The sequence below is a fragment of the Nycticebus coucang genome, chromosome 6 (genome assembly GCF_027406575.1).
Source record: "Nycticebus coucang isolate mNycCou1 chromosome 6, mNycCou1.pri, whole genome shotgun sequence".
Classification (NCBI taxonomy): Eukaryota; Metazoa; Chordata; class Mammalia; order Primates; family Lorisidae; genus Nycticebus; species Nycticebus coucang.
The window spans coordinates 35,218,085-35,245,523 of record NC_069785.1 but is presented as its reverse complement, the minus strand read 5'-3'; the positions used below and the strand labels follow the sequence as shown (position 1 = coordinate 35,245,523).

Genomic DNA, 27,439 nt, shown 5'->3' with positions numbered 1-27,439 from the left:
CCTGCAGGTAGATCAATAACTCTTCACCAGCCTTGGAAACTGGTTAACAAAACTTCCTGGGACTTTTCTCCCCTGCCTTTTCAATAGTGTTGTTTATTTCCCCTAAAAACACATATAAATTCAATGGAAGATAGAAAGTACATCAGGAGGTGCTGAACGTATTTCATTAAGACCATACTGTCCAGTACAATCTTGCTTAAACCAGTTTTCCTTGTGTGTGTCACCTAGAGCAACCTTTTGGGCACCAGGGACTGGTTTCGTGGAAGGTAAACCAGTGGGAGGGGATGGGGGAGATTCAAGATGATTCAAGTGCATCACACCACCTCAAGTCATCAGGCATTAGATCTTCATAAGGATCCAACTTAGATCCCTCACATGTGCAGTTTACAGTAGGGTTTGTGCTCCTGTGAGGATATCATGATGCCGCTGATCTGACAAGAGGCAGAGCTCAGGCAGTGATGGCAGCAAAGTGCAGCGGCTGTAAATACAGAGGAAGCTTCATTTGCTCAGCTGCCACTCACCACCTGATGTGTGGCCTGGTTCCTAACAGGTCATAGACTGGTACCTTGGGGATTAGGGACTGCAGACATAGAAGGTTTTTATGGTTTACATGGTGCAGAGATCTGGAGATTAAGTTGATCAGAGCCCCCTATGGCACAGTAGCAAAGTACTTTTCATTAGTGGTTAGTTATAGTGATTCTTTTTTGTTGTTGTTGTTTTTGTTTTCGTTTTTTTGTAGAGACAGAGTTTCACTTTATTGCCCTCAGTAGAGTGCCATGGCGTCACACAGCTCACAGCAACCTCCAACTCCTGGGCTTACGCAATTCTCCTGCCTCGGCCTCCCGAGTAGCTGGGACTACAGGCACCCGCCACAACGCCCGGCTATTTTTTTGCTGCAGTTTGGCCGGGGCTGGGTTTGAACCCACCACCCTTGGTATATGGGGCCGGCACCCTGCTCACTGAGCCACAGGCACCGCCCAATTATAGTGATTCTTAATCAGTGATTAATGGTATTAGTAATATTCATTCTCCTGTTTTATAGTTTTTTCACTTAGGTATTTGTCCCTGAATAGATTGCTTTTTCTGACTATTCTGAACTTTATTTAAGTGGAATTATACTATATACTATGAACCATATCCCTTCACGTGACAAACTGTCACTTCAAGTTTTTGTTCAGCAGCATTTTGGGAACTCACCTGTTTGCAAAGCTGCAGCATTTTCCATCATTCAAGTGTATTACACATCTATCGACTTTCCTAACAATGGCTGTTTCACCTGTTTTGAGTTTCTGGCTATTACAAACAGTACTACAATGAACATTATTATACTTAATGCATAAGTCAAAGAGTTTCTTTAAAGAATAGACCCAGGAGAGGAATTTGCTGATTAACAGGATATGTATGATGCTTGTTCCAATTTACATTCCAAACAGTATTCTGTGAGGCTCTTTACTTCTCTGCCTCTTTGCTGGCGCTTGTCCTTTATCAGATAATTTTGCTAATCTGGTAATCTGGCAGGTGTTTAATAGCACCTCATCGTACATGTCCCTCATTACTGAAGGGGTTGAATAGACACATTCTTTGTTTATGCATTTTTTATATTTTCTATGCCACACTTAAGAAATATGACCGATTAAAAAAGTAAGTTTTCTACCTTTATGAAACTTACTTGCATCCTTAAGGGACAAGAAATTTAGGATGCTCAGGCCAAGGAAGATCATGTCTGTGAAAGGGTCTTGACCACAGCCTGCAGTCCTTGGTCTTTAGCATCACTTGCGGAATCATCTGCTCAGGGAGAAAGATAACCAAGGCTGGATTGTATATTACAGACCCTTCGTACATGTGTAAAGGTTTCAGAAAAAGGAGATACCAGTGTGGTAGTGGATACAAGCTTGATTTTTATATTTGTTTACTTTAGATTCTAAATGCAATACATGAAAAAAATTAAGTAGCAAGGAAATGTGCAAAGAAATGTACAAAGAACAAAATCAAAACAATTATTTTTATCCCTCAGAGATAAAATCTACTAGCAGTTTACATAACGCCAGCATTTGTTTTGTTTATAAGTGGCATTTAGAAGTTTAAGACCAAGAAACTGCTTTAACAAACCAAAATAATACTAAGAACACATATTTTTAAAAATCTACTGCCTTATTAGAGGAGCGGTGGCATTTGTTCAGGGGAGGTCCCCACTTCCTCATCACCAACTTGATGGTGTCTATGGAATAGGGAACTACTGTGTTCCAGCACCAAAAGGGAGTGACTCAAAGAAAAACAAAAGCAATAATGTTTGTGCCTAGGCCAGAGGACCCTTATCTGCCGCCTCACCTAATAGGGAAGCTACCTGGGAATGATTCTATAATTTTGAATATAAGTAACATATTTTAAACTGTTTTTGCTGACATACATGAAGGTGAAAGTTCTTTCTTGACTTTAGCTCTAAGAAACTATTTGCAGTGCAGCTGGTACAAGAGGAAGAAAGCTCTCCCAGGGAAGGTGAGGGATGCTGTGGGGCTAGGAACTGCCTCCAAAGGAGGGAGGGATCTAACTCCCTGGAGAAAGGAGGCCGCTGGAGTTATGTGAGAAAAGAAAATAGAGCAGATCAGCTCTCAGACTTAAAAAAATAATAATAATAAAAATCTTATATACTAATAAATTCACTAAAGTGATTCTCAGACCAGAAACTTCAGAAAGCTAAAGACCTTGTCCACACTTTCCACTACATCCCACATCTGCGGTGCCCACCCCAATTACTGACATTGTGATTCCTTGAGTGGAATCCATGGGTTCTTTATAGCATTTTATTTCTGCTTATATTGGGATCAATGAAAGGATCAAGAAACATAAATATGTATCTGTTTTTATCTAGTCTACCATAATTCCAAGATAGAAAATGAAGACTGGCTTTCCAAGTATTTCAGAAGCCAATATGATATAGTGAAACCTTAAGTCCAGTAGACCTGTGATGACTCTGAACTTGAATCAAATGTTGCATTCTTTAGTGAGCAGGACAGAAACCAAAAAGATCACAGGTCCAGATAGTCAAAGTAGGGATTTCTTGATGTGCTTGCCATAATGTTAAGAATTAAGGGGGCAGGGCATGGTGGCTCATGCCTGCCGTGATCCCAGCACCGTGGGAAACTGAGGCTTGATGCCAGGAGTTCAAGGTTTCAGGGAGCTATGATTGGACCACTGCACTCTAGCCTGTGCAACAGAGCAAACTCCTGTCTCAGAAAAAGAATTAAGAAACTGCCTTTTTCATTTTCTTTTACAGGTCTTTTCCTAGTAACTATTGGGACAAGTTTGTAAAGAGAAAGGTACGCCTTCCCATGGGGCTGAATAGTTCCATATACAAACACGAGTAAACGTGATGCTATTAATACTTTTGTGATGGTATCTCAAGACGAATAAGTCACAAAAGGCGCTGTATGTGAACATATGTAGGGTTTCGGCATCATTCCTATACTCATCTGCCTTAAACAGCTTAGCACAATCCTTTCTGTTTTCTACCCACTAAGCTTTTTCTGTCCTCCAAAAAAGATATCAGCTTGAAAAACACTTTTCATTTAATTGTCTTTATCACTTCTGTTTTCCCTGGGAGGTTATTTTATTCTGTTGTACATTTTTGTTTATTTCCCACATGTAAAGAATTATTTGCTCATTATGAAATATTTGAAAAATAGTAATACAAAAATAGAAAGAAAATCCTCCTGCAAATCAGTCATAACTCCACCAAAGCAGAATTATTGAATGACCTTTTCTTTAGTCTTTTTACTACACACATTTAACTCTTAGGGCTCTATAAATGTGTAACAGTTACTGAACGCTACAAGGCACCTAGTACTTTGCCAGAGGTTCCAACATATTATTCCATTTAATTCTCACCCTATCCCACTGCACTTCAAATCCTGTCTTAAGAGCCCAGAGAACAGCAAAAGCTCTGCAGACCACAGAGCTAGAGAAGGCTGGCGGCACGCGGCCTGGGCTTACCCTGTCATCCTCTGCTTTAGGTGATCAACAAGTATGGAGATCTCTACGGAGCAGAGCGCATTGCTGAACTCCTGGGTTTGGACAAAAATGCCCTTGACTTTAGCCCCATAGAAGAGACTGAAGCAGAGGCAGCCTCACTGGTGTCATGGTACAGTGCTTAGGAGTTAAAATCCCAAGTGGTTGAAATGCATCCTCCTCGGTGTGCTTGAGGGCAAACTCACCACCATGTCTTTGCTCTCTCAGGCCCTGGAGTTTCTCCTAGGTGGTAACACATGGGGAGAGCACTGCTTTAAACATTTGAAGACCAATCCATTTTTATGCCTAATAGTGCTGAAAAAGAAAGACTAATTAAAATTTCAGGATGTATGTATGATCCAACCCTTCTCTGACAGGGAACGCATACAACTTGATCCAGCTCAGAGCCATATTTAGGTTATTAAACCTAAGGGAAAAAACTTAATTTTTCCTCTTATTAAACACTTAACTAGATCTTGACATTTGTACGTTTTAAAGTTATTTGTTCTTCTTCAGGCTAAGTTCCATCGACATGAAGTATCATATCTGGAAGCTGGGGGTTGTTTTTACGGACAATGTAAGTACTTGCACCTGGAAAAACAAGCTTCTGCACCCCAGGTTCAGTGAGTCTGTCCAAAGACCCAGACCTTTCTAGCGCTGGGGGAGCCTGTCTCTCTTGCAGAGCCATGTAAGGTAGATGGGGCTTCATGTGGCAGTTCTCAGGCCAGCTCACAGTGCATCAGCACACAAATCCCTACTCCCCTCTCTTTGTCCCCAAAGAAGAGAAAAAAATGGTTTGATGAGCACAGCATGAAGCAAAAATGCATAAAAAGCTAAATTTCTTCTAACTCCACAGTCCTTTCTCTACCTTGCCTGGTACACAACCATGTCGATCCTGGGCCACTACAACAACTTCTTCTTTGCTGCTCACCTCCTGGATATCGCAATGGGCTTCAAGACGCTGAGGACGATTCTGTCGTCTGTAACTCACAATGGCAAACAGGTATTGGTTTATACTGATGCAGAACAGAATGGACCTACATATGAATGGAGAAAAACCCAACAATAGGTAGTAGGCTAGGTGTAACAGGAAGGAACGTGTCATGGTGTATAATGCACCTTTCCTGGCCAAACACTTGAACTAATAGTGACTGTTTTTACAGAACTCCAGCCATCATGTCAGAGGCAGTAACACCTTGATTCAGAGATCCTTAACATTTAGATCAATCAGGGGAGGGAGCTGGGTGATGGGAATATCAGAATAACCTTGGAGACTTTTAGGTCTACCTATTCCTCCGTGGATCTGATACAATTCCAGGGGTTAGCAAGTAGACATACTGTGTATAGTTAGGAAATACCCCAGGAACCTTGGATATCTGCCTCAAATTAAGAACCAATGATTTAAGATATATATATATATTAAAAATTAGATCTGTATAAAATATACATATTATGTAGTTAACAGTTACGTCTACCTATAATAGTTATTACATATACATATTATATAGTTAATATTACAGTTAATCAGGTGCCATGTCACAGGCACTATATAAGGTAGATGTTATGTTTACTTTCCAGGTAACAGAACTGAGGCTCAGAGAAGCTAAGTCTTTTTTTTAATAAAGTCAAAGTGTCCTATGTAACATCTTACTTTGGGCCAGGGTGGTGAAGCTGGAGGGTGCAGGTGTGAGGAGGAGGTGAAGCAAACAGGCGGGATATAGCATGAGGGCGTGGTGCTAGGCGCACTGACAAACCCCACCCACCCAGGAAAGGAGGAATAAAAGAGGTCCAGGCCCCAGAAGGCAGCCCAGATACCAGGGGGACTTCTCCTCACTTAATCACCCTCTCCACACCTGCACTGCTCAGTCTGTCTCACTGGCAGGATGGGAGGTGTGACTCTGGCCTTGCCAACTACAGCACTGCATGAGGCTAAGTGTCTTATCCAAGGCCACACAGCTTCTAGATGGCCCCTTTTCTTCCTTAGTACAAAGTCCAACTTCATTCTCTTTTTTCTAAACCAACTGCTTTCTATAAAGATTTGCTATCCAAAGATTGAGTAACCACTCCTCTTCAAGAGGTCACTGAATATATCGAATACTTATCTTAGCACTTAAGCCCACTCCCTTTTAGGTGAGCTCTTTATTTTTTTGAGACAGAGTCTCACTCTGTCACCCTTGGTACAGTGCTGTGGTGTCATAGCTCACAGCAACCTCCAGCTCTTAGGCTCAAGCGATCCTCTTGCCTCACCCTCCCCAGTACCTGGCACTACATGACCCCCAACAATGCCTGGCTATTTTTAGAGATGGGGTCTTGCTCTGGCTCATCCTGGTCACAAACTCCTGAGCTCAGGCAATCCACCCACCTCAGCCTCCCAGAGTGCTGGGATTACAGGAGCGAACTATAGCACCCAGGATGACACTCTACCAAGCTCTTTAAAGGCCAAGATGTTATCTTGTTGATTTTCAGATCTCTAGCACAATACCTAGCCCCTAGTATAGGCCAGATGTGCAGATCCCATATATTTCTTATTTATGGAGCTGAATATTTACTGCCTATGCCTGGAAATAAGGAGGACCTGTGACCCCACAAAGGGCCTGGGCAGATTTTTTAGAAATAAAATGTTATTGTCTGGAAATAACCCAAATGCCTATCAAGCCATGAATGGATTAATAAACTGTGGTATATGTACACCACGGAATACTATTCAGCTATAAAAAAGTAGAGACTTTACATCTTTTGTACTAACCTGGATGGAGTTCAGACACATTGAGAAGCCTCAGGTAACTAACTCTGTTTAAAAAACAAAACAAAAAAAAAAAAAGGTGCCTTCCCTCCTCAGAGCACCTTCACTGCTCAATACTTAAGTACCTTTGTGTTTTACACATGCCCAGTCCATCACCCTGGGCATCGGTTTCTGGGGCCTGCCAGAGGAAACACCACAGCCTGGGAGGCGTGGACAACAGCGGGGAATGTGCTGGCCTTTCTGGAGGCTGGGGTCCTAGTATCAGGGAGCCCGCTGGCCTGGTCTGCTCTGGGGCCTCCCTCCCTGCCTTGCAGCTGGCCATGGTCTTGGTGCTCCCTCACGTGATTGTCCCTCTGTGTGCGTGGGTCTGGGGTATCTGTTTCTGTCCTAATCCCCCTTTCTTATAAGGACACCAGTGAGGTTAGATCCATGTCCACCCTAACAGCCTCATTTTAACTTAATCACTCTTAAAGGCCTGTCTCCACACATCCCCTTCTGAGGTACTGGAGATCAGGGCTTCTCTACATGATTTGAGGTGACACGATTCTGCCCATGACACCCCATTCCCCTTCTCTGTGTCCCCATCTTCCTCTCTGCCTGCAGCAGCACCAGCCCTCGTGGGGGTCTCACCCTGCTTTCCCGTGTCTCTCGTGAGCCATTCAAAGGTAGAGAAGACCTCACTTCCTGTTCCTTCTCTGTCCCTGTTCCCCGTTCCCCAGTTGGTTCTGACTGTCGGTCTCCTGGCTGTCGTGGTTTACCTCTACACGGTGGTGGCTTTCAACTTCTTCCGCAAGTTCTATAACAAGAGTGAAGACGATGACGAGCCGGACATGAAGTGTGACGACATGATGACGGTGAGGGCCTGTCTGCCCACCTCAGGCCACTGGGGCCTCCGTCTCGCAGGGAGAAGGGCTGTGCGGGGCAGTGTGGAGAGCTAAGTGAGAGCTGGGGGTTGTACAGCACAGTAGGGAGTAGAGCCAAATACAGATGTCTCATCTGAGAGGGAGAAATGTCCTGGAAGATGGAAGTTATAGAAGGAGTTTTCACCACTGCGCGTCTATGCCTAGTAGGAAGAGAAGAACCCCCAGGCTAGGGTCATCATTCATCTAAACTTGTCCGGGGTAAAGACGGGACATCATTGTGAATAGACCTGTATCTAAATTTCATTTAGAGTCAAATTTTGTCATCTCTGAGCTCTGGGAGTAAGTCCCATGGATCAGTGTAAGTACCCGAGTTATTTCATCAAGCCAGTAGGGTTCCTGCAGAACAGCAGCAGAGGCTGGAGAATGGAAGAGAGCAGGATCAGGTCAGGGGTTCCCCTCAGACCCTGTCGAAAAGAAAGGCACAGCTCAGGTGAGCTGGCACAGCCACGGTAGGCCTGCCTCTCTGAAGTCCATAGTGACCAGATTTCGGAAAAAGAACATGTGTTTTAGAGACAGATGACAGTGAAGCACCCCAGTCTGTGATCATTTCCCTATAGAACAGGTAACATTTCTTGGCTTAAAATTCTCCGTGTGCTCCTTGGGTCAAGCACCCTCAGGAGACAGCAATTGGCCACTAGAGTACCAGTGTGATCATTACCAAGGTTATGGTAACAGTCAGGCTGCCCTTGGCTTGTGATTTACCAGTTGTAGGACAGACTGTCCCTTCCCCATGAGTCTACCCCATCCAGGCAGAGAGAGAGCAGGTGCCCTGCTCAGTGAGCACCACAGTGCCCAGATCACACACATGCACAGGAAGAGAGAAAAAGTCTATTGTCTAAGATGCTGCAAAAATCCCTGCCCTGCTTGGGGTCCAGGGGTTCCCAGAGAAGAGAGGGCCTTTCCCTGAAGGTCAGGCTGACACTTCTTAAATGAGAAATAACTAGTTCCAGCCTCTGCCATTCTCATCAAGGCATAAAGACAGACTTTCAACTTACACACACCTTAAATGAATATTGTTGTACATATCAAATAGATCAAAACCATTTTTTAGAAAATGAACCAAAAATATCTTTTAAAGGCCTGAATGCCATCTTTGTAGAACTAAACTGACCAGAGGGTGTAGCCGATAACAGCAAGAACTCTGAGACCACTGAAGAATTCATGGCTGCCATCCTCTGACCCCATCACACGAACGATCTGACCATCTTGCCAAAAACTAATGAAACCCTGTACTTTTGCCTGAATTGCCATTATTTTCTTCTCTAGTGTTACCTTTTCCACATGTATGTGGGTGTGAGAGCAGGAGGGGGCATTGGCGATGAAATCGAAGACCCTGCTGGGGACCCCTATGAAATGTACCGCATCGTCTTTGACATCACCTTTTTCTTCTTTGTCATTGTCATCCTGTTGGCCATCATTCAAGGTATGGTTGCCAATTACGTTCTTTTGCTTTCCTGTCAATCGTTTTATGAAGAAGTTTTTAAGTTCATTTACTTATTAATTTAGCATCTCCTATATACGAGGTTCTGGCTCACAATTTAATATAAAACCAAAGACTCATGAAGATACCGCTACGAGAACCTTGCAGATCCACCCGGAGGCCCCTCTCCTTCCCTTCTGCTCAGAGCTACCCCTCCTCTCTTCCTGTGGCTAGTGAGGTGGGCAAGGAACAGAGGATGTTTTCTCTTCTTGTGTGGGTGGAGGGAGGAAGGAGGGATGGTGGTATTTTAGTCAATGGCTTGTCAGGCAGTGAAGAAAGATGATGATGAATTTAGTGTGAGTCATGCTGAGTTAAGGTACCTGTAAGACATGCTGGTGTTGGGACTGAGCAGCAAAGCGACCAGCAGGAACTCTGGTCCCGGGTACACCTGAGGGGCCAGGAGATCAGGAAGCACCATCCTGAAAACTGAAGACCACTGGCTACGCAAAACCCGGGGCCAGTGGAAAGGGAAGGAGATTTCTAGAAGGAGCGTGTAGTTAATAGCCTCAAACAGTGTGGAAAAGTGGAGTTTAGAGGAACAGCTAGGATGTAGCACCTGTAAACACCAGCATTTTTTCCCTTAATTTTGCTTTAATTGAATAGTTCACCTTGATAATTCACTTTTTTGACAAAACACAGTGGCCTCTGCAGTCCCTCTATCGCTCCTCTACCTCCAGCCATGACACACATTATTTAAGGTGCTTTGTCTTTGTCTTTTAAATTCCAGGTCTTATTATCGATGCTTTCGGAGAGCTAAGAGACCAACAGGAACAAGTGCGAGAAGATATGGAGGTAACATTCCTCTTACTGCTAATTCTAGCTCTATTGCACAGCCCCACCGCAAATGAATTTTTAAACACTAGGTTCTATTGTTACTTAGGGCCAGCGCTAGACTAAGCTAGAGTTTGTTTTCCGTAGCTGTGTCCCAGCTCTGGCCCATACCTGTCCTCCCTGCCTCTTCCCCAGGCCTGGAGAGAGGGTAGCAGTGTCCTCAGCTGACCGGGAGCAGGGTGTATGGCACGCTGGAGGCATTAGAGAAAGACTTTTCGTTGTCCCTCCACACACAGCGACCATGACCCTTCTCCCTTCTGCTTGTATCGCCCTGTCTACTAATGACTTTTCTGCCTTGGTTATTTTTCTTAGACTAAATGTTTCATCTGTGGGATTGGCAATGACTACTTTGACACGATCCCTCATGGTTTTGAAACACATACGTTACAAGAGCACAACTTAGCCAATTACTTGTGAGTATTGTTGGTTGATAGAAGTGATGGGAGTTGTGGGGAAAAAAAGTTATGTCATATAGTTCAGTTGCTGCTGATGCCCTTTCTTCTCCTCTAAGAATTCCCCAGAGTCCCCAGGAGCCAGTGGCTTGTCTGTACACTCTGCCCCTCCCTCGTCTCCCCTGCTCCTCACCAAGGCCAGCCCCATGTCCTAGGCCTGGATTCCTCCCCGCCCCCCCTTCTCAAGGACAATTTGAGCAATTTGTCCTTCTCTACTGTACTTTTATTAGCACCATAAATGTGCTTTTGTTTTCATCCTAAAGGCAGGAAAGTCTGTGCCCCGTTGTACTCACTGTTATTGCTCTGCTTTTTTCCCCCTTTCCGCAAAACTTTAAAACTGTCCCCTGCCATCTCCAGTGTTTCTTCCCACGCTCCTGTGGGTGCCCCCTCCAAATCTGGTCGAGGGCGCCAGTGACCCACATGGTGCTAAATTCTGCGGTCAGTTTTCAGGTTTCACCATGTCTGCCTTCTCCCATTAATACAGAAGCCTCATGATAACGGGAAGTTTGGGGATACATTTGTCTTCTCTCTGCTTTATCTCAGCACCTGAAGCAATGTCTGGCACCCAATTGGCAATTAAAAAATTAATATTTCACTTTTTCTAATGTAAAACATTTATTCAAGAAGAAATAACTTGAGCCTGTTATGTGCCAGGGCATCCTATGAAACTTATAACTTATAGGATTTATAGAGTATACTGATTATATTACCTGAAAATTCAGATTTTGTAACTGAATCTGCAAGAGAAAAAAATGCTGGGCTCTGCTCCCTGGCCCTGCTCTTCCCCTGTCTCTCTACATTCTATGGCTTGGGAAGTCCTCATTTTTCTTTAGGAGGGAACAGGCCCAGCCTTTGGAAAAGGTAGTGTTGTCAAAGAAAATGGGCAAAGATAAGTCTTTTTGCTACAAGATGCGTAAGACAAAACCACAGTTTTTAAAAAGTAAATTTAGCGTGCCCTTCTTTGTGTCACAAGTATTTGTCACTGTTAATTCTCAATAAGGGAATTTCCATCTTAATGGAGGGAACATGCATTACTTAGTAGAGGAACACATACCTTCCGTAAGGTGAGTGCGCGTCCGTGTCAACACCAGGAGGTCATGGACCAGGAGAAAGATGTTGTCTAGCTGGGAACCACTTCTACATCTTCCCATCGTCCTGTGTTATAATGGTCTCTTTCTCTGTCTCTAGCCCCTTCTAGACCCTCTAGCTTGAGGGGAAAGAACACTATATCTGAGCCTCCCACCTAAAATGGTGCTTTGTCAAGTAAACATGCTGGGAAAGGAACAATGTCCTATGCTATCACACATGAGGAGGATACCCCTACTTTCTTTCCTAGTTTAGTGAAGGAGGAAGGCCACTAACATATTTCTAGAGCCATTGTTCCTGCCCAGAACCTGAAGCTACAGATACCAGCATAGTGCCACCCTTAGCAGACTCAAGATCCGGGGTTCAGCCTCTCTCCCTCTCAGAAGAGAGTGGATGTTATTTCCACTGTCTCTTCCTTACTACCAGCCCTACAATCCTTTTCCTGAAGGGCACGAGACGTTCCTTTGGAAACTTGTCTCTGAGATCACACCGTGTGAGCTGAGACTTCAGCTGCAGCCCACTGGGATACTTATGTGTCACAGGCAAACTCAAACTTGAGACTCATCATGGTCAGAGCAAGTGAAACTACACTGGCATTCCCAGCCATCTATAATAAAAACAAAACGATACTTCTGGAAGGACCAGAACACTCAGTGACATGAAATTCTTTCTCGTGACAGATATCCTTGAGACATACATGTAATTTCAATTCTTGAACTACATGGTAAGAATCTGGGCTACTATTTTATTGTTTAGATTAGAATTTTCTTAACAATGAAACAGGGGCCAAAACACTGCCTGACCTTAGTTCAACAAGGATCTCTCCTCACGGAGGGGCTGATTTGGGGAGTGAGGTATGTTACTAGCCGAAAATGATGGTACCCTGAAGCCCCACTTCCATGATTCTTTAAGGCAGTGGTGCCAGATATTTTTTGAACCCTGATTCCAGTTTACCCACCAGAGTATCTAATATTTTCTTTCCCTTGTTCTAGGTTCTTTCTGATGTATTTGATTAATAAAGATGAAACAGAGCACACAGGTCAGGTGAGAAATTTGATGCCTTAATTAAGAATCACACCCTGTGTTGGATACCGCCTTCCCCAAGTCTGGAGACTTAGCAGGGCACAGGCAATGTGAAATGCAGATGTACCACAGCCAGATGACCCCATTAGTCTCATTCTATCTAAGAAGCCAGCATTCTATGGAGACCTCAGCTATTCCGAAAGTCCTGCTATTATCCCTCCTAACAAACACATTTTCTAAACCATTATGATTACTGCCTCAGACTAGAATAGCTGGGGGTGGGAAGAGCATCACAGAGCAAAAGACGATGAGAAACAGAGTGGGTGGCTGTAACAAAGAGCAGGAGAAGCAGAGGAAAGCGCATGAGAGACAGCCTAAGAAAGATAACAACCTGTGCGGGGCTGACAACAGGAAGGTGGAGGCCTGGGCGTGAGGGGATGAGTGAAAGGATGTGTCAGGAGAGGCTGTGATTAAGTGTGAAGAAGAGATTAAACCAGATATTCAAACATCACTGCATTTGTAGGAAAAGTTTACAGTTCAGACACTCAAAGGGAGAGGCAGTTCGTTTCCAGATCTGGTTTTTTAGTGCTCCAGGCATCTGCCCGAGCCAGCACCAAATGCCCTTTCCTTGTGTTTTCTCCTGCCTTCTACTGATTACAAGTGACACGCAGTCAGCCCCCTGCTAACTCTTCTAGGGGCGACCGCAGACTTATCTTCAGTTTTCTTTGGGGACAGCACTGTCAGGGAGACCTAGCTTCTTGCTCCCAGAGCAGCCTGGGCTGCCCACAGAACAAGAAATAAGGTGCTGGTTTGGGCTCACCAGTCCTCCTAAGTGGGGAGCCACACAGCAAAAACAAGCAGGGTTCTAGCTTACTGTGTTTACAAATAAGCACCCTTGTTCACAATATTTCAGGAATCATATGTCTGGAAGATGTACCAAGAAAGGTGTTGGGATTTCTTCCCAGCGGGGGACTGCTTTCGCAAACAATATGAAGATCAGCTTGGATAAATCTGAAAGCAGCACCATGATTATGGACAGTCAACTTCCAGTGAAATAAAACCCTTTCACAGTTACACGACATTTATTTGAAATGTGACATTTTCTACGTGCTTCCCCTACAAGAAAATTTGCTATTTTGAAATTGATAAATGTTTAAAAAGGAGGGAAAAAAAGAAACCTCTCCTTGAATGCCTTCAAGGTTTTCAGTCCCAATTAACTAGTTTATTGGGCTGGCAGCATTGAGGAGAGGTTTGGAGAGTTATGAGGTCTTAGATGCATAATAGCTGAAATATTTAACACATGGATGTCATAGGACAGTATCTAACTGGTGACTCATGGTCTGATTTACAAAAAAAAAAAAAAATTTCAACAGCAGTCTAATTTTTCCCATGGTCCTTGCTCGTGACTGTCTCCAGAATCGGCTTGAAAAGCTTTAAGCAGTTAAACCCAACACTTTGTCGACACTGAAAAATCGATTAAGTGCCTTAAAAATCTCTTTAGATATAGCTATGCAAGTTTTTTTTATGTTTGTGTTTCAGAGGGACAGTTCCATTAATTAGTTGTGTTGATCTTACTTTATGAAACTGCACTCGAAGGTTATTCATATAATTTTTTCTGTTTTTAGTAACAGCTTATCAATTGCTGTTATTAGAAGAAAAAGTACTGTACTAAAAATTCAGAAAAATCTCTTATGCCAAAATTGAGTAATGCTCTATGGTCTCTTGTAAGTAGTGGAGCTGCTGTGTTGAGTGAATCTCCTCAAATAATATGAAGTGCCCACTGCAATAAAGTAATACACACCAATCCATGGTTTGGCCTCTTGGAGTGCACCACTCTGACTGCTGGGGAAAGGGATATAAGACACCAGAGCTCTGCACAAGAAAAGAAAAAATCCTCAGACCAGTGTTTGTTTATTTTGGCCAGTTTGCATCTATTCTCTTAATCATCAGCAGTACCTGCTATGCTGTACACAAACCGTGCCCAGAAGAAGGCTAGAACTAAGAGCCATACAGCCCCTGCCCTTAAGCTGGAAAAACAAATGCAGATGTTCAAGCACAGAGGTAGGGGTTACTGCTATAAGCGTAAAGGAACACCCTGGCTGGGGCATGCTTGTAAACGAGCTGCTCCCGAGGAAAGCCTATGCCCACCCTTACTTAGAAGGCAACCAAAATTTGCTTCAGGCACTTTTTTTTTTTTTTCTTCTTCAAGAAATCATGCTATCCAGCCAGTCTTCCAGCTCTTCCTCAGTGACCACGTTTTGGGATGTACTTGGTTGCTCAGGTGCCATGTCCTTTTCCTCAGTCACAGATGGTTTTGCAGGAACTAGGGAAATAAAAGCAATGTTAACAACCTTGCCTTAGGCCCAGATTGAGGGGTAAAGCTTCCCTGGGGGTTGTTCCAGGGATATAATTTTGCCCTAATTATCACTTTCCTCATAACAAGCACAAACATCATTATTGGTACTCCCTTAAATGGTACGGTACAGTAATATCTAAACAATAAATGCGAAGTAGAAATCTGCTCTTCTGTTTATTCTGAAGTTAAAGCTCACAGTTCACTAGGTTGTTTTTTTTTTTTTTTTTTTTTTTTGGTTTTTCTTTTTTTGGATATAAGCGTCTCAGCTGCACTGGCTAGAGTGCCATGGCATGATAGCTCATAGCAACCTCAGGCTCTTGGGGCTCAAGTGATCCTCCTGCTTCAGCCTCCCAAGCAGCTGGGACCACAAGCACCTGCCACTATACCTGGCTAGTTTTTCTATTTTTAGTAGAGATGGGGTCTCGGTCTTACTCAGGCTGGTCTCAAACTCCTGACCTCAGGTAATCCACCCAGAGTGCAAGGATTATAGGCGTTAGCCACTGTGTCAGGCCTTAGTTTTTTTTTGATTTTTTTTTTTTTTTTTAAAGACCAGCAACTCAGCTGGCTTTATGCTATTGTGGCCAGCCTGGAAAATCCTTAAAGGCTCTTGAATGCAGTCATCATTTTAGGCCTCCTCGCCTCAGGGCATGCACAAATTAGAAATTGTTTTTTTGTAGGGGAAAAAAAAAATCAAAATAGCAAGAAAGAAGTATGAAAAGGTGGCCCGTTCAGTGGATTAAAGGGCCTGCCGTGGCAAAGCTCAGAGCCACAGGTATCCTAGTGCCTTCAGATAACAGAAGTTCAGTCTGCAGCCCCAGGTTTACACTGCAGTCAGGCAGGGAGCAGCTCGGGAAGCTGGGTACACAGCACCAGGGGGATGCTGTGAGAAAGGTCAGCTCAGGGGGGAGCCAAGCCCTGAGCACAGAAATAGATGTCCGTGGACAGCACGGGATCGATGTCAGACCGGGACAGGGGTGTGTACAGAGGTGATGTGGGCTGTTCTCATAGGAACAGCACAGTCAGGGTGACGGATGGGGAATAAAATGAGAGCCATACCTTTTTCCTCTTGGGCCATCTCCGCATCTTTCTCAGATTGCAGGTCCTGAGAGGTCTGATCTGGTAAGATGGCACTTACGTCTTTTACAGGTGCATCTAAATTAAGCAACAGATCTAGTTCTTCCTCCAGGTGGTCTGCTGCTGACTGCGCCTGGGAGGCAGGTTTCTGAGAACCCCCAGGGGGACCCAGTCTCAGGCCGACTGTTCCCAGGGCCTCAGAGCAGCCAGCAGAGGCAGATTTCAGCTCAGATGTGGAAGCCCTGCCTCCAGGCCCCAAGGGCCCCTTCAAGGGCTGCACCCCTTGTCCTTTGCTGTCATCACCTCTCTTTGGTTTCACTTGAGGAAGCTCCAGAGGAACCGTGGACTAAGAGAGAAGTAAAACAACCACGTTAAACATGTAAGCCTCACCATATTTGCTTAAGTAGAAATAAAAATAGAGGCTAAGGAAGCCGTCAAACTTTGTGCAAGAAGAAACTCAGATCAGATAGATCATTCACAAAGTGACTCTGGCTCAGGCCCTGGGACGGGCTTGGGGTACATGTGGGAGCCCTCCTGTTCTCCCAACTCAGCCCTAATAGCTAACCAGCTGGGAGCTGGAATTAAAAGACCCACATCTTCCTAGCACCGGGCTGAAAACCAACAGTACTACAGATTTGAATTTGCACTTAAATCTGTAATGAGGCATGAACATCTGTAAAAGTCACCCAGAAGTAATCGGCAAGTCAGATCGGCTCATTGTATTTAAATACACTAATACAAAAGTGCAAGAACTCTCAGCAGGAGGAAGACTGACTCAGCAACATTATTTGAGTAAATGCCAGACTCGAAAGAGTGTATTATTTGATTATATTTGTAAAAGATTCAAAACAGGCAAAACTGCAGTATCAGAAGTCAGGACAGCGGTTACCATTGTCGGAGAAGTGACTTGGAGAACAGGGATGAGTGGTGGCCTCCGGGGTGCTGGCAGGATTCTGCTCTTATGTAGAAGTTAAAACTCCCCAGGTAACTGTAGGTTTACAATCTGAGGCTGACAATCACTGCTGTCAGGGGAAGGCTTTCCAGACCAGCACAGCCTCACAGGTTCAGAATGAGGTACAAATTCTAAGAGGGGTCCTGAACCTTCATTTTTACATAAATAAGCATCCTGAACAGACATTTAAGACAGGAAGGCATTATATGCAAACTGGAATAAAAATCAGCACTGTCCGGGTAGAGCTGGGATGTGGTCCGCTGGGGTCATCTAACTGGTCTGGAGTGGATCTGGCATTGTTTTGAACTTCCTGGGTGATTATTATGCACAAACCAGGTTGAGAATAACTGCTGTGCAACATGGTGGTGGGGGCAGATTTTAAAAATGATTTAGCCAGGTTTTCAAAGTGACAGCTATTATTTTATACCTTTACTCTAATGCCTGCCTTCGACATAACAGCCTTCACTTTCAAATGCTCACACACCACTTTCTCTCTCGAGTCCTAGAGCCTTTATCTCAACATTCCCTGGTGTGTTCAGCTGAATATTCCTCATTGCATAGATCAAACCAAGCACTTTAGAACTCTAAACACCCCTGGACACCCAGCAGCGAAAGCCAGCAGCACCCTTCCAAACATGTCTAAAGAACCCCAGGGTGATCCCCCAGCAGAGGTAAATGTGATCCTTGCTAGTTCTCTGCCTTTCCCTACCTGTCCGTTAGCCCTGAACTCTGCCTGAGCACCAAATGTTAGGCTCATAAGTGCGATGGAACAGCAACTGGGCGAGTAACCAATTCATCACCACCCTTAAGCTTAGCATCATATTCAGCCGCAGAAGGAAGCTGATTATTTTGGTTGCTAGGATATTTTTTTAAAATTCAATTGAGCCACAATTATATTTTGAAATTCTTCATAGTATAGTCCTTTAGTCTCTTCCTCTCATATTGTCATCAATTGCCACCTTATCCTGATAACTCCCGCACTTAACATTTCTAGCCTTAATTCTGAACTACAAATTTCTGCATTCAACTGACGAGCATTTCCACCTGGCTAGCTCTGAGGCACAAACTCATTGTGTTTAAACTTCACATTCTCTGATACTCTCTTATTGAGTTACATAAGCTGGAAAACACTGAATTCTTCCTTGGTTGTTCTCACTCCATTTCAACACAGAGTAGGAACCTCCATAGTTGACCACCTCCCTCCACTGACCATCTCAAGTTGACCTAATATTTATAAACTGGACATGTACCACATGTACACAGGCCCAGTTCCTATGTTGACCAGTTTGTTAAAGTCCTTTGGGTGGTCGACTTACAGAGGTTCCACTCTATTACCAAATCCTGTTAATTTTATCTTTTAAGTACCCCTCAGGAAAGTCTGCTCCTCTGGCGTCCCCACCATAACCAGCGTAAGTCCCAGCCGCAGGGCTACTCCCCTGAACCCTGTGCTAGTCTGACCCTCTTCCCGTCATCTGCTCTGCTTGTGGGTCACAGATCTCGCCACAAGCACACACACTCCAATCCTAGTCTGCACCCCCACATCATCATCATCAGCATCGTTTTTCTTAATGCAGATCTGATGGGATACTCTCCTTCAAATTCCAGCTCAACTGTTCTTCTGCTTTAGACCTCAGCTCATGTGTGGCTTCTTCAGGAAAGTCACTCCTCACTCCCCACAGCAGAACCCGCCCTCCTCTCACACCTTGCTGTGCTCACTGCACTGGACTTACTGCCACTTGTATATATCGATGTGATCGATTTGATTAATATCTATCATTCCCAATGGAGTAAACTCCAGGAAGGCAGGAGCCACATCTGTCTACTTACCACAGTGTGGCCTATGAGCATTCTGCGTACAGTAACAGCCAGACTTCATATGTTCACATCTCATTCAATTCCATTACATCTGACCCTTTAAAATGTTTCAACCATAAAATTGAAAAGAGTAACTTAAACAATTTCTTTTGATGTAAAACCCTGAGCTTCATGAAAAGCTGAGTCTGAGGCATCCTGCAGGGAGGTTTTCCCTCTTTTCCCATGTCCTGCCCTAATCCACACCAGCCTGAAGAAGCCTTTGGGGTTTACCTGAACCAACTCAGCAGCCACGTTGAGTCGCAGTGAGAGCGGCAGTCCTTGAAGGGCTCGAACCAATGACTCACTATCCACATAAAGTGCTGAATTCTATACATTTAAAAGAAAAAGAGAAAGAAAGAAAATATCAGGTGATGACTAAATATGACCTTTTGGAAATAAAACGGCAGAAGGTGAATAAAAGTAACTATAAATAAACCATCCAGTGGAGATGCTTTGGGCCAGGAATAAGTCAGATCAGAAATCACGGTGAGGTACTAGAGTGCCATCAGCTCCACCTTAAGGTCAACTAAACCAGAACCACCACCTTCAGCCATAGGTTGTACTGTCAGAAGGCAGCGGGGCAGTGGTCACACTCATGTCAGGGTCAGGGTTATTCGGTGCCTGCAAACTGGGAGGCTGTTGCAATTACTGAAAAGCTGATAAGCATTTCATGCAATCTACCCAGATACCATCCCTAAACTCAGACTGCTGGCCTTAGGAACGAGAGGCAAGGGCTGTTTAGACAGTGAAAAGGCGCTGGGGGTTGGGGGGGGGGGCGGTCTCCAAATGCTTCTCTTTGAAGCAGACAGCAGACTATGGAAATTCAAACTCCAGCCAAGTGATTTTGAACTAGTACGCTGTGTGGAGGATTTTAGGTATGCCTTAAAAAAATTTTAAACTCATTGATTAAGTTATTTCCAAAAGAAGTTAAAAGCACAATAAGTATATTCTTTTTTTTACTCTTTTTTTGATCAACATAAATTTCAGTATGCTGCTGAAATTTAACTACAGGTTCAAGTGTGCTGTGAGATAAAAAAAAAAAAAAAGGCTGAAAACATGCCTTTGCCAGCTATACTCTGGGAGAGTACTGTACTCTAGGCCACAGTGAAAGCTTCCTTTGACACTTTTCCTATTCACAGAAGCAAAGTCAGGTCAGCTCAGACTTCACAAATTAACCCTGTGTGAGAAAACATCCTAGTAACCCCATGGTCCCTAACAGCTGCTTCTAGGTATCCTGGCCACCCATAGGAAGCAAAAAACTAAAATATGGCCCAACGATGTCACAGGCAGAGGCAAATACCCCTGGCTACCTAGTCTGACAAGGTCTGCCACAGGCTCAGCTAGGACCATTATCCTATAATCGCTGGCTTCAAGCTTTAGAAAATACAGTGGTCACCTAGTTTAACCACAATTCCAGGGCAGGAATGTCTCAGGTAGATGAGTTTGTAATGACTACAGTTGAGGACACATTCCTCGGGGGCTCAAGCAGAGCCTTTGCCACTAATCCAGACCACTCGGACCAGTTAGCCACAGAACAGTGGTGCATAGGGAGTGGAAGGAAGGCGCTCTGGCTTTCCAGCTGTCCTGAGATTGTCCTGTGATGGCCACCTCTTAGATAAGCAACCTTGGCAGCACCAAATATGACCTGCCTTGCCCTGGAAAAAGGGATTTTATATCTGAAAAATATACTGTGTTTAAGGAATAAGATGGAAGGTAGCGAAGCCCTGATAAGAACCTGAGAAATTCAGTACATGTTCCGGCCATTCCTTAGCCCTGAACACAGCACATTAAGTGCTATGGTCAAGACCAGCATGGTCAAGCTTTGTTCCGAAAGGTCCTCTCTGGCCAGGAATCTTACCTGAATGTGAGTATGTCTGTTAAAGGCAAACTCTTCAATGTGAAAAAAATCCACTATAAACTGTACTTTGCAACTAAGAAAAAAAAAGGCTCTTCTCAGAGCATTACCCCTGCCCAGAATCTGCAGCATTCACTGCCTCTCTGTGTTTGGGGTTCAAGGACCTTGTGAACACTGTATGGTGAACATGCCCACCCTGGGCAGCACTTTGGGGATAAGCTGGGCAGCTTTACAAGACACAGATTCCCAATCCTCACTCACAGAACAGGACTCTCTAGACAAGGCGTTTAAGAGTCAAAAGTCAGGCCCTCGGGAAGGACTGCACAGCACATAGCCTTGTAACCAACAAGGCATTATGTCCACAGAAGTTAAAAATGGAATAAAGAAAGCTTCTGGCCATTTAAAAAAAAACAAACAGATCTATTTTTTCACCCAAAGATGTTCTCTTCCTTCCCGTTCCTTCCTTACACAGGATCCCCACACTGTCCAAAGAAAAGATCTGACAATCCCACTCACAGATCCAAGAGACCAATGCCCATGTCAGGGCAGCCAACATGGCGAAAGCAGAGCTCCCTGACTGCCTGGCTATGGCCCGTCACCTGCTTGTATGCCAGCACCAGAGCAAAGAATGCAAGTCAGAGCCATTATTCCCTCTCTATCTTGTGTCACTGGTCACAGGGGGACACAGGAGGGTGTGGGGAACAACACACACACACAATTGTATACTAGCCTTTTGCTTTCTCCAGTAAGCAAGAAGAAAGAAAATTTGAGTATTAACAACAAAGTGTTTTTTTTTTTAAAAAAAAAAAAAAAAAAGATGTAGTGAGGAGTTAAGTGAGGAGACAGGAAATAGTTTTGTTGGGGAATGATAAATTTTTAGATGTGTCCTACCAATACCTCCAACTCAAAATGTTCAAAATCAAACTAGGCTTCTTTCAACTCTTCTCCTATTCCAGTAACAGCACCACCACCCACCTGGTGACTTAGCAGCTGAAAAGCTTAGCATCACAACAGATCTTCCTCGTCTCTCATCTGGCCAGTGGCCCCAGTCCTGGCTGCAAACTCCCTGCCTGCAGCCCCTCTTCTACCCTCACTGACTGCACCAAGTCCAGCTCTCACCCTTTCCCAACTACCCAGTTTCTCCATCCTCCTAGCTGGTTTCCTGCCTACAGACTCTCAGCCCATCTGTTCAATCCCTTTCTCCTTCCCAATATTGCTGAGGTCAAATCTAACCATTTCCATGTTCTTACTAAACAAAACTTTGTTAGCAAATAATAATAATAGCTCATTCTGAGTGTTTCATATCAGGAACTGTACTAATGGGCTCTACGTTGATTATCTAATTTAATTCTGCACTACATTTTATTATTAGCTCCATTTTACGGATGAGAAAACAGAGAAGGAAAGAAGTTTGCCCAAGTCACAGAACTAGGATTCACATTCAGGCCTGTGTCTTCAGAGTCTCTGACCCACATGCTTTTTTCTCTGAAAAAAAAAAAAAAAAAAAAAAAAAAAAAGTCACACTGTGGGTACAAACCAGCCCAGACCTGCCACTGAAGCCTCCTCCCCTGGAACTACTATACTCTGGCCAAACCCTTCCCTGAGCTCAACCTGGTTTTTCTGATCTCATCTCTCTCATGATGTCGTCCCAGGCAGGACCTGCCAGAATCACACTTGTCCAGCAAGGCCCATCCAAATGATTTCTCCCCCATGGTACCGTTCCTAATCATTTTTAGCCCAAAGTAACTGTCTCCCACAATATTATGCTAGTTCATTTATCACACCACGTATTTTGTGTGTTGTTCTTTTTCACTTATTATGAAATAAGTGGCTCATTATGAAAGTTTTGAGCTACACAAAAATTAAAAAATGTACAATATTCACAGAAACAGATGAAGGTCTCCCAGTAACACCAATAAGCCAAGCAAGTTGAAACCTGAATGGGTAAATCAGAAAGGATGCTGTCAACTGTGTTTCTTGAAAGTGAAATAATGGATCAAATGGATCATACCAAAGTCTATCTCAAAACTTTCAGAGTGACGCACATATAAGTATCTCCTGAGCAACTACTGTACTAAAGCTCAGCCATCATGCTCAGGTGAGGGGCTTAGAGAAACGAATAGGTGTGGTCTAATTCACTCTGAATAAGGTCTAATAGAATATCTAGTAAATAACAAGTAATCCCTGTTTTGATGAATTAAGAAGCTTATAACTATTTGAGTTGCAATACAAATTGTTTGGCTTTTACCATACACCTCAACAATTTCAACTTGTCCTAGAACTCTATATTATAGAGTATTTTAGGCATACACACAACCAGACTCAAGCAAAGGCAAACTTTTTTCTTTTTAATGGAGACAGAGTCTCACTCTGTCACCTGGACTGGAGCACAGTGACACAATTAGAGCTCACAGCAACCTCAAATTCCTTGAACTCAAGATATCCTCCTGCCTCAGCCTTCTGAGTTGCTGGGATTACCGGCATGCTCCACTAATGCTTAGCTAATTTTTCTATTTTCTTGGAGAGACAAGAGTCTCACTGTGTTGTTCAGCCTGGTCTCAAACTCCTTCCCCTTTGGCCTCCCAAAATGATAGGTGCAAGCTACCATGCCCAGCCAACATTTCTTATTTTCAACTTTTCCCATATTATACATAAAATACTCTTTGTAAAGTGCCAGGTGGTCATTTTACAAGTGACTCCCCTCCCCATGATCTGTATGAGTCAGTGTCCATCCCAAACAACTGAGTGTAAAACCAGCTGAGAGATCAAATGAGCCACCTACAGCACTGCTGGTCTGGGAACAGAGCAGAGGACAGCACCTCACCTCTGGGCTTCTGGCCTGCTATTTCAGTCACCTCTCTGAAGCTGTGGGCAGACTGTTTAATCATTTTCTCAGGCAGTAGGCTCTCCCCCTGCATCTGGGGAGCATGTGACAAGCCACCATTAATTCTCTGCGTATTTTGAAAAGAGGGAGAATATCTGTCATCTCTCATATGCAAAGAATAAAACCCTTCTTGGAAAATAATAAGAGCTCAGCCAGGCGCAGTGGCTCACACCTGTAAGCCTAGTACTCTGGGAGGCTGAGGTGGGTGAATTGCCTGAGCTCATAGGTTCAAGACCAGCCTGAGCAAGAACAAGACCTTGTCTCTAAAATAGCCGGCCATTGTGGCAGGTGCCTGTAGTCCCAGCTACTTGGGAAGCTTAGACTAGACAATCACTTGAACCCAGGATTTTGAGGTTGCTGTGAGCTGTGATGCCACAGCACTCTACCGAGGGTAATAAAAGTGAGACTTTTATCTTTAAAAAAAAATGAGAACTCAGCTTGTCGCCTGTGGCTCAAGTGGCTAAGACACCAGCCACATACACCTGAGCTGGTGGGTTTGAATCCAGCCAGGGGCCGCCAAACAACAATGATGGCAGCAACCAAGAAAGGCTGAGTGTTGTGGCGGGTGCCTGTAATCCCAGCTACTTGGGAGGTGGAGGCAGGAGAATCGCTTGAGCCCACGAGTTGGAGGTTGCTGTGAGCTATGATGTCACGGCATTCTACCCAGGGCAACAGCTTGAGGCTCTGTCTCAAAAAAAAAAAAAAAAAAAAAAAAAAAAAAAAAGAGAGAGAGAGAACTCTTTGAGAACAAAATATGGCATAAACAAAAAGAACTGGGGTTCATGGATTCACTAAAAGACTCCTTTAATATCTACCCCTATTTTATGTGTTTATTCTCCTAATCGTAGGAGAAGAGTTATTTAAAGCTATAAGGTTAGGGTTTTCTCAACTAACACCAAAAACAGCAAGAGAGAAAAAAATTAATTTTCAACTCTAAGGAATTGTCACAGACTGGCAAAAGGAGATAAGCCAAATGGCAAAGTAATCTTCTTTATCAAAATCATGACTAGCAAGTGTCCACACGAGTAATAGGCACAGATGACCAGGTAGAAGGGTGAATTCTTGCTTCAAGGACTTGCATATTCTGAGCCCTCTGAAAATGTTCTGAATAATTTAGGTAACTGAGGACAGACTGGATATGGATTACTACTCTTGTCCACATGAAGACTCTATCTCAACAACAACATAAAAGGTGTTAGCCTTCAGCCTTAAGATAAGCCAATCCATGTTCCAGACAAACTTTTACCTTACCTGTTTTGGACATGAAGCTTCACCATCCCATTCTTTCTCCTCAGCAAACCGGAACTGTGAGAAGGAATCCCCTAGGAATAGAGAAATTTTTTAAATAAAAAAAAAAAAAAAAGGGTGGCGCCTGTGGCTCAAGGAGTAGGGCGCCGGTCCCATATGCCAGAGGTGGCGTGTTCAAACCCAGCCCCGGCCAAAAAAATCACACACACAAAAAAATAAATAAATAAAAAATAAAAATAAATATATACACACACACACACATGCCAAAAGAAAACACTCAGTTATCTACATTTCTTTTCTGGAACAAAGGTGTCATTTCTGAACAGATAACATTCTCCTACTCAGTGTTACCACATCGCAAGGTCCTGGACCCCACACCTTCACGGAGGTCTGTGCACGGTTGGGCATTCATTGTTCCAGCTGAGTCTCAGTAAGCCACCAGCCTACTTGCTTCTTGAGAGACAACTAAATAGTTCAGGCCGGCCGCAGACATGGCCTTTTACTCATATTTGGCCTACTTTCATCTCAGCTGCTACCCTCTTTTGGTAGTAAGCAAGGGGAAGAACGGAACTGAAGGAAAGCACTGCCAGACTGACCCACAACACAACAGCCTTACAATGTCTTTGAGAAGAGGTTACCAACCTCTACTGTAACTTCAAAAATCACCACGACAGGTGTCAAATGCAAAGTATAAGTCCAAGAATGTGCATTAGACCACAGTGTACATCATGGCACACTGCTCTGAGCTCCTGGAATAAGGCAAGGTGCACATGTAAAATCAACATGACCAACCGGCATCACAGACAAGCCCACGCAGCTCTGTCACAGGCTCACTGTGGCAAACGCATACACACTGCCTAGCTTTTGGGAAACTCCAAGATTTGGTCCTACTTCATTAACGCACACTTATTTTCCATTCTTTAAACTTTCTGCTCCCAAGTTAGTCTCTTTTCACATTCCATATGTACTTTGTACTTCATTATTTTGTCTTATCCTTTCCCATTGTCTAGAGACCCACACATCTTTTCCCATAGTTCGAACATTTGTCTCTTCCAAAATTCAAGTTGAAATTTAATCCTCTATGAGTGGCACTGAGAGGTGGGGCCTTTAAAAGGCAGATTAATGGATTAATGGGTTTTCCTAGGAGTGGGACTGGTGGCTATCAGGGAAGAGGAAGACCTGAGGTGGCACACTCAGCCCCCTGGCCACATGATGCCTTGTACGCCCCAGGACCCTGCATAGTTCCCACCTGCAAGAAGGCTCTCAGCAGATGCTGCCCCTCGACCTTGGACTTCTCAGCTTCCGTAACTGCAAAAGAACTTCCTGTTCTTTATAAATTACCCAGTTGTAGGTATTCTATTACATGCAACAGAAAATGGACTAAGACACCTTCATATTCTATTTATATTTCCAGACGTAAGACCAGGCCCTACTTCCTCCTTTTCTGATATCTCTCAAGTGATCTCACTATAGAATTTATTCTTTACTTCTAAATTAACAAAGGGAGGAAAAGTAAAGCACTCAAAAATAAAGAGGGGGACAAAGAAAAAATTAGAATCTCCTTCCAACTCAACTATTTCCAAAATTCCAAAATACATGGATTGACACATTAACATTGGTCAAGATCAAATGCAAAGGACCACGTGAGATGGGTAGATTCACTATTCTGAATCACTAGTGAATAAGTTTGATGCCTCAAAAATCATCACATACAGGCTCTGAATAACATAATTACTAAGATCTTATATGTGTATGTGGATATATACATGTATATGTATGTGTGTATTGTGATTATACGTGTGTGCACTTACTTTATACATACCCATGCGCTATTAATTTTTTAAAAGGCCACCAAAGTCAATAAATTCTAAAATGTAGCAGTCATACAAACTATATTCACTGGTGATAATGTAAATAAACAGAAATTAATCACAAAAGTATAAATAACCAAAAATTATTTAGAAATTCTAAAGTACCCTCCCATATGACTTTTTGATCAAAAGTAACAGAGCTCAAACTGTAGAATCGAAATATGGAAAAGAATAATAAATACAAACAAGCCCATAAGATATGACTAAACTTGTTCTCAGAGAAAAAATTAAAGTCTTAAATACTTTCAGCTGCAGTGGGGGTAGGGGTGGGGAGTGGGGGTGGTGAGGGGTGGGGTTGGGGGTGGCTCACACTTGTAATCCTAGCACTCTAGGAGGCTGAGGCTGGTTGATTGCTCCAGTTCTAGCCTGAGCAAGAGTAAGACTCTATCTCTAAAAAAAAGAAATAGCTGGGGGTGGCACCTGTGGCTCAAAGGAGTAGGGCACCGGCCCCATATACCAGAGGTGGTAGGTTCAAACCCAGCCCTGGCCAAAAACTACAAAAAAAAAAAAAAGAAAGAAAAAGAAAAGAAAAGAAAAGAAATAGCTGGGCATTGTGGCACCACCTATAGTCCCAGTTACTCAGGAGGCTGAGGCAAGAGAATCGCTTGAGCCCAAGAATTGTGGCTACTGTGAATATGACAATGGCAATCTACCACAGGTGACAAAGTGAGACTCAGTCTATAAAAAATGAATAAAAAGTCTTAAATACTTCATTACTAAACAAAGAAGTAAAAGAAAAAGTCAATTGTTTTATAAAGTTAGGAGGAAAAGTACAACACAGAGAATCTGGTGAAAAGAACCA

The 27,439-nt window shown here is 43.6% G+C and overlaps 2 protein-coding genes across 3 annotated transcripts in view; one reads left to right on the top strand and one right to left on the bottom strand.

Annotated features, from left to right (window-relative positions):
* The window catches only part of RYR3 (ryanodine receptor 3), a 502,828-nt gene extending 488,481 nt beyond the window's left edge, over positions 1 to 14,347 (top strand). For both annotated transcript variants that reach the window (XM_053594081.1, XM_053594080.1), the window contains 10 exons: positions 3,275 to 3,317; positions 4,011 to 4,138; positions 4,522 to 4,582; positions 4,862 to 5,008; positions 7,468 to 7,602; positions 8,938 to 9,094; positions 9,879 to 9,943; positions 10,295 to 10,395; positions 12,513 to 12,564; positions 13,457 to 14,347. In XM_053594081.1, coding sequence (XP_053450056.1) covers positions 3,275 to 3,317; positions 4,011 to 4,138; positions 4,522 to 4,582; positions 4,862 to 5,008; positions 7,468 to 7,602; positions 8,938 to 9,094; positions 9,879 to 9,943; positions 10,295 to 10,395; positions 12,513 to 12,564; positions 13,457 to 13,552 — 985 coding nt within the window. In that variant the 3' untranslated portion in view covers positions 13,553 to 14,347. The remainder of the gene's footprint in view (positions 1 to 3,274; positions 3,318 to 4,010; positions 4,139 to 4,521; positions 4,583 to 4,861; positions 5,009 to 7,467; positions 7,603 to 8,937; positions 9,095 to 9,878; positions 9,944 to 10,294; positions 10,396 to 12,512; positions 12,565 to 13,456) is intronic.
* A 90-nt stretch (positions 14,348 to 14,437) lies between these two features.
* AVEN (apoptosis and caspase activation inhibitor) overlaps positions 14,438 to 27,439 on the bottom strand; it is a 147,965-nt gene continuing 134,963 nt past the window's right edge. Inside the window, exons 3-6 of the mRNA XM_053594082.1 lie at positions 24,770 to 24,840; positions 19,011 to 19,106; positions 15,956 to 16,319; positions 14,438 to 14,866 (exon numbers count right to left, since the gene is read on the bottom strand). Coding sequence (XP_053450057.1) covers positions 14,748 to 14,866; positions 15,956 to 16,319; positions 19,011 to 19,106; positions 24,770 to 24,840 — 650 coding nt within the window. The 3' untranslated portion in view covers positions 14,438 to 14,747. The remainder of the gene's footprint in view (positions 14,867 to 15,955; positions 16,320 to 19,010; positions 19,107 to 24,769; positions 24,841 to 27,439) is intronic.